This window comes from Herpailurus yagouaroundi, unplaced genomic scaffold (assembly GCF_014898765.1).
Source record: "Herpailurus yagouaroundi ecotype Mexico unplaced genomic scaffold, PumYag 159, whole genome shotgun sequence".
NCBI lineage: Eukaryota > Metazoa > Chordata > Mammalia > Carnivora > Felidae > Herpailurus > Herpailurus yagouaroundi.
Window position 1 is genome coordinate 76,082,535 of NW_024412400.1, and position 6,226 is coordinate 76,088,760.

Below are 6,226 nucleotides of genomic sequence, written 5' to 3' on the forward strand. Positions count from 1 at the left end.
GAGAGAGAGAGAGAGAGAGAGAGGGAGAGAGAACCCCAAGCAGGTCCTGCACTGTCAGCACACAGCCCGATGCAGGGCTCGATCTCACAGGTCATGTGGGATCATGACCTGAGCCGAAGTTGGATGCTTAACTGACTGAGCCACCCAGGAGCCCCAAGGAGTTGAATTTTTAAGCCAGTGGTTTACACAAATGGCTAGGCTTAAGATACGATTTCCGCTGGTGGTCAGCAGAGCCAATACAAATAGTTTAAAAGCTTTCTTGGCTGCATTCAACACAATATATCGAGAAACTTTACAACGAGTACCTTTTGAATGGTACTCAATTCTCAATGAGTTAATCTGAATGAACTGGCTGAAAGGGCGATTGCATATTGTTTGAATTGCTGAGAATTCTCGACTAACTGTTCATTTGAAATCTACTTCACCACAATTTCCCACCTCCCCACAGCCATTCACCCTGCCCTTCCGCACCTCTTATTAGCCCCACAGGAACTCTGTCTGGTGACCATGCCCGAGAACACAGGCTGTAGGGACTAAAGCCCACCACAGAGGATTCCAGGCATGCCAGGCCCCGCCCCCCTTGCCAACCAGCCCTCTCCGTTATGGGTCTTTCTGGCACGTGACTCCCTCGTTGGATATTCAGATCCAAGGCTCTTGTACACCAGAGCCATTACAAAGACCTCTTGCTCCCTTCCCAGAAAACTATTTTCTACACCAAGAGTTTTACAAAATCCAAAATAATTTTATTCACTTTTTCAGATTTTTGCTTCCACGAGGTGTTCAGCAAACATGCTAAGGCGACAGAATGTCTAGTTGGTCACGACATGCAACTCTGACCATTCAGTTGATGACAGCAGCGACCACGCCCACCTGAGCTACTGGTCCCACAGCACAAAGGGGGTTTGCGGGAACACACGGAACCACACAGCAATCAGCAACCTGAGGTAGGTCTCTTTACAGTACAAAAAACTTCTACACCAGTGTGAGACACTGATTAGCAAGAGCTGCTTAAAGTCGCAGACTTTGGAGAGAGACAGAGACTGTGTGACAACTGCAGGGAGAGAGAACAGACCCACAAACTCCTGAACCCTGTCACTGAACCGTGGAGGCGTGGGACCAGGCAAATGAAAAAGTACCACCGAAGAAAGCAGCAGCTGGCTCCCGGGTTTGGAGCCAGCGGGTGTAGGAGCTGGAGAGCTCTGTGCAGTGGCCAGCGTTAGGAACCTGAGGCAGTGGGACACTCGGAATAGACTTGATTCTGGTTAAGAAACAACAGCAAAAAGAGGAAGGCAGGAAAAAAAACGCCCCCCGTCCGAGGAATGCTCTTCTGTGATTCTCATTCCGGACGGAGGGAGTGAAAAGGGGTCTGGGGCTTTACCCCACTGCTCTCCTGACAGAAACAGTGAATGACAACAGGACAGAAAGCAGGAGCCCTGAGAATTCACGGCGCTCTGCATGGCCTCCAGCCACCCCCTCTACCCCACCTGGGAGTGGCTGGGCGGAGGTGCAGAGGGGGCCGCTGGAGGGCCCGCTATTGCCACACATCTTCCTTTTGGACATCCAGAGAACCCGGCACCGTGAAACCACCAGCTGAAGAACAGTATGCTACCCTTCCTACAATCTAATAGCAAAATCAGATCTCTAGTACAGCAAACTGTACAAAAATGATAGAAAGGAATTTGCACTGTTATCAGCACAGTGCTTATTTTAATATAAAATAAACAGCTTACATTTTCACTGTAAATATAGGCTATGTACAGAATTATATATAGATATAGCTACACGTATAAAGCTTCATTATAGGCCTCTGATACATTTATAATAACGGTTCCCTGAACCTTTTAGAGTGCAATTAAGAACAAAAACTAAATTTTGTTTACATGAATATGGAATAAATACGATAATCAAAATATGACTCTCCCTAAAATTGAAACACATAAGCCAATCCTGAACTGCTGTGCGAAAGATAAAATTGGGAAAGGCAAGGTTTCGGCAGGAGGACGTGATGAGGGGCCCGCCCTAGGCAGGGAATGGCAATGCTCCAAGGAAAAGAGACGTGGCAGCAGCAGGGAGGAGTTAGCCCTTGACAGCGACCTTGTTCTCCACAGCGGCAAACATGGCATAGAACCGGGAGCTGTCATTGGACAGAAGGACTGATGGGGTGTCAAACTCCACCACCTGCAAAGGAAAGAGACACATCACTTGGGGTCATTCAGAGGACCACTGCCAGGAAGGGGGCAAACCCCAAGTCCCCCTGGGGAAGAATCGCAGTGACACTTTGATCAATCCTGCCACGCCCAAATGGGTTCTGCATTTGGTTTTTTGTTTTTACTAACTAGGGTATAAGGAAAGGTTAGGGACAAAGACATCCAGACTTCCTTCACATAAATCTCAGGGGGGGAATAAATTACAGCTCAAGTCAATGGCATAGCAGGCAAATCTCATCTTGTTATACAAACTGATCCCAACCCAATGATGGAAAAAGAACAGCCCAACATACTGGGTCGGTGGAATAAAAAAGGAAGTAAGGGATCCATCCAGTCGATTATCCATTCTTATGACAGACTTCAGTGTAGCCACTGAAAATCATATTGTAGCAAAAAAAATGAATGATATGCTGGCAGAGCCTGGCTTCCACCATAGAGGCAGAAAATGTCACATATTCACTTTCCCAGCTTTTCTTGCTACAGGGCCAAGACATGGGGCATAGCCTTGACCAAGGAGCAGTCTCTGCGGTGCTTCTAGGAAAGGCTGTCCTGCCCACTAGATACAGACATAAGGACAAAGCCTTCCACAGGATTGCCTGTGTGAGGATATGACATTGGGAGCTAGAGCAGACATCCTGCACCATGAGGGGGAGGGAAGGTAGGAGCTGGCTGGAAGCTGACGTTGCTGAGCTGCTGAATAACCAACCATCAGGCCTCCTGCCATGGGATAATGAACTCCTGCCATCCAAGCCTCTTTCATTCTGGTATCGTGTGTCTACAGCAAAGCACATCCTATCTGCTGGAGTCTGTGTGCATACAGGCATGAAAAATGCTGGCAGGGTGCAAATTAATGTATTAATGACACTTATCCCTGGGGGCGTAAATGACTTATTTTTGCTTTTATGCTTTTTTTTTTCATGTTTTCCTAAAATTACAAGGAATTTTAACGAACACAAAAATTAAGGGATGGGAAGGACAGAGTTCCTCATTAAGAGCCAATCAATCCCCATTCCAAAACATTGAGCCACTCATAGAAACAAAGTGGTGTGCATGTGTGTCTTTAAGAAAGAATTTCCCAGAAGGTGTTCTTGGTCCCGTCTACTTTTATTTCATTATATTCTATTTAATACCTATGTACAGAGTAGTAGCTCTGTATATCCAATGTGTAACAGAATCTCACTAAACCTTTAGGATAATGCAAACAAAGATGGTAACAAAAAACCATTAATGTTAACATAATTTCAATATGAGGAGAAAAATCATTAACCCTATGTTCTCTCAAACCAAGCTGGGAAGCCCAGACTAAATCTGCAGTGTTACAATTTGCTGCCATCCCAGGGGCACACAAAGGAGGTACCCAGCCAACGCAAATCTACTGAACGTCTTAAGTGACATACTTAACGTCTATCATGTGCAAAGAACACAGTACAGAGCCCTGCCAGGGACCCAAAGATGAATGAAGTATGACCCATGACTCTAGAGAGCTTACAGTCTAATAGGGGAGAAAGAGCATTAGCCAGTTACCATCAGAGGAGGCAGGAGAGGTACACATAAAGTTTAAGGTGGCAGAGGCAATCAGGGCATTTAAGCCGTGTCTTTCTTGAGAGACAGGCAGGCTGTATGCAGACAGATGTAGGGATGTGGGCGAGGGGACAAGAGGAAAAGGTGCTGGAGGCAGATGGAACCAAGTGAGGGAAGAACAGAGGAGAACCAGCTTGGGGTATGCAAGACTGGTTAGAGCCACCGGCACCTGCAAGGAGAGAGGGGGAAATGAAGGCGGCTAGGCTGGGCCAGATTGTGGGAAAGTTTGGAACAGCCAGATGAGAAGTTTGGCAACGCTACATGATTGCAGAGAGCAAACAGAAGGTGGCTGGTCTCAATATGTCTCGGGCAATTCCTGCCTACGTGAGTGAGTTAGTATGAACACATGCTTTCTGATCTAAGTCAAAGTGTCACTTTTACAAGCAACAAAAAACAGGTAGTAAAGTACAATGAGAACCCAGGAAGAGTGCTCCTACTCAATCTCTTGATTGGGGGGGCTGTATCCCCCATGCAACCGCCAGGTTAGAGCTGCTAAGGATGCTTATCTGAAAGCTAAGAATCGCCCTGAGATGGCAATCAGCCCAGTCCTGCCAGGGGCCAGTTTTCCTCCCAGACAAGGCCACATGTCAAGCCACGGTCCTTCAGGGGCTCAGTACCTGTCCCTGGGCCAGCACCATAATCCTATCGGAGCCTAGGACTGTATGTAGGCGATGGGCAATCGTCAGCATGGTGCAGTCAGCAAATGCTTCTCGGATAGTCTCTTGGATTAGTAAGTCTGTCTCCGTGTCCATGGCGGCTGTGGCTTCATCTAGAATCAAAATCTGCCAGAGAAGAGAGGAGAAAGAGAGATCCGACCAATTTCTTCCTAAGCATTCTACTTAATCTAGGTTTCACTAAAATGTATTTTATTATTTAAACCGTTATCTGTTTTTCCTAAGTAAATACACACATATGCAAAAGAACCATTTTGCTTAGAACGGAGACAACTTCAAACCCATGTGTTCGCCTTCATTTCCACAAATAAAAGGAAATGCGTGTAATACTGATCTAACAAAATGCTGGCTCCTGCTTGCTCTGTGACTTGGAAAAACATCTTTCTGGATCTTCCTCTTCTGGTTTACAAAACAAGGTGACTGGATTTGATGGCCTGGATATCTCCAAGTCTATGGTTTCCAACAGTACTACAGCTACTCACTGGTCAGAAACAAAAGTCACCTTTGGAAATTAAAGGCTCAGGGAAGTCTGAAGGCTCAAAAACACTTGTATACCCAGATCGTGTCAAGGTTAATTTAGAAGCCTCTCTGGGCATGCTCCTAAAATGCTCCACTGGGCTTCGTGCCAGGAATGCCTTTGGTTCTCTTATGACAGAGAAAGGCTGTTCTTCCTCCCCACCGCTCACCAAACCACCTACCTTACAGTGACGGAGCAAGGCTCTCGCGATGCACAGGAGCTGCCGTTCCCCCACTGAGAAGTTATCCCCGTTCTCCATCACTTCAGATTCAAGTTTCAGAGGTAGCTGAGCAATCTAAGGAGAAAGGAAGGTCGGGACTTGAAGAGTCCAAAAGTAAATTTTGAAAAAAAAAAACCCAACGAATAAACAAAAACTATACTAAATTTTGTCAAAATTCCAGTAGCAAAAATAAATTATTCTGAAATAGATGAAACAATTTTTAGCCACGAATCTGGCTCATCTAGAAAGAAGGTACAGGTGTTACGATCACATGTATGAGAACCCTCATTTTTTTTAATGTTTATTTATTTTTAAGAGAGAGAGAGAGAGAGACAGAGCGCTAGTGGGGGAGGGGCAGAGAGAGAGGGAGACGCAGAATCCAAAGCAGTCTCCAGGCCCTGAGCTGTCAGCACAGAGCCCGACACGGGGCTCGAACTCACAAGCCGTGAGATCATGACCTGAGCTGAAGTTGGACACTTAAGTGACTGAGCCACCCAGGTGCCCTGAGGACTCTCATTTCCTAGGACATTCCATATTTCAGATAGATTGTTCTGTTAGCCTCATACCATTAAAAGGTCCTAGAAATTCCAGTATTTTCATGTCCCCAGATCCTGTCCGATGGTGGCCCTAATTTTGGTTCTGAAAATATGGTCATGCAAAGAGATCACTCTTTCTGAATTTCAAAGCTATAGGTCCATGGCTGTTAAATTTTGCCTTTAAAATAAGCTATTGAGCCTACTCTTCAAATTAAATTATTTGAGGAAGGTCAATATATAAGTGATAAAGGCACAGCTGATCTAGTTGAGTCAGGGCAGGGGATCCAGAGCTTTACTCAACTCAGGGGGATGAGAGATCTACTCCAGGTCAAGGGGATCACCTGTGGCCTTGGGAGGGTACATACTGAGTTACCCCAAGAAGTCTATGACTCCATATGCATGCTGCATGTTTTTTGTGGACTTGATACGTATTCAGATGCTTCAAAAACATGTTATACTGTCATGATGAATAAAATAGAAATTAACTTAAA

At 45.7% G+C, this 6,226-nt stretch overlaps 1 protein-coding gene across 5 annotated transcripts in view; it reads right to left on the reverse strand.

The window, feature by feature from the left end:
- Nucleotides 1-721: 721 nt before the first annotated feature.
- The window catches only part of ABCC5 (ATP binding cassette subfamily C member 5), an 89,387-nt gene continuing 83,882 nt past the window's right edge, over nt 722-6,226 (reverse strand). For all 5 annotated transcript variants that reach the window (XM_040480906.1, XM_040480904.1, XM_040480905.1 and 2 more), the window contains 3 exons: nt 5,161-5,274; nt 4,406-4,570; nt 722-2,178 (listed from right to left, as the gene is read on the reverse strand). In XM_040480906.1, coding sequence (XP_040336840.1) covers nt 2,077-2,178; nt 4,406-4,570; nt 5,161-5,274 — 381 coding nt within the window. In that variant the 3' untranslated portion in view covers nt 722-2,076. The remainder of the gene's footprint in view (nt 2,179-4,405; nt 4,571-5,160; nt 5,275-6,226) is intronic.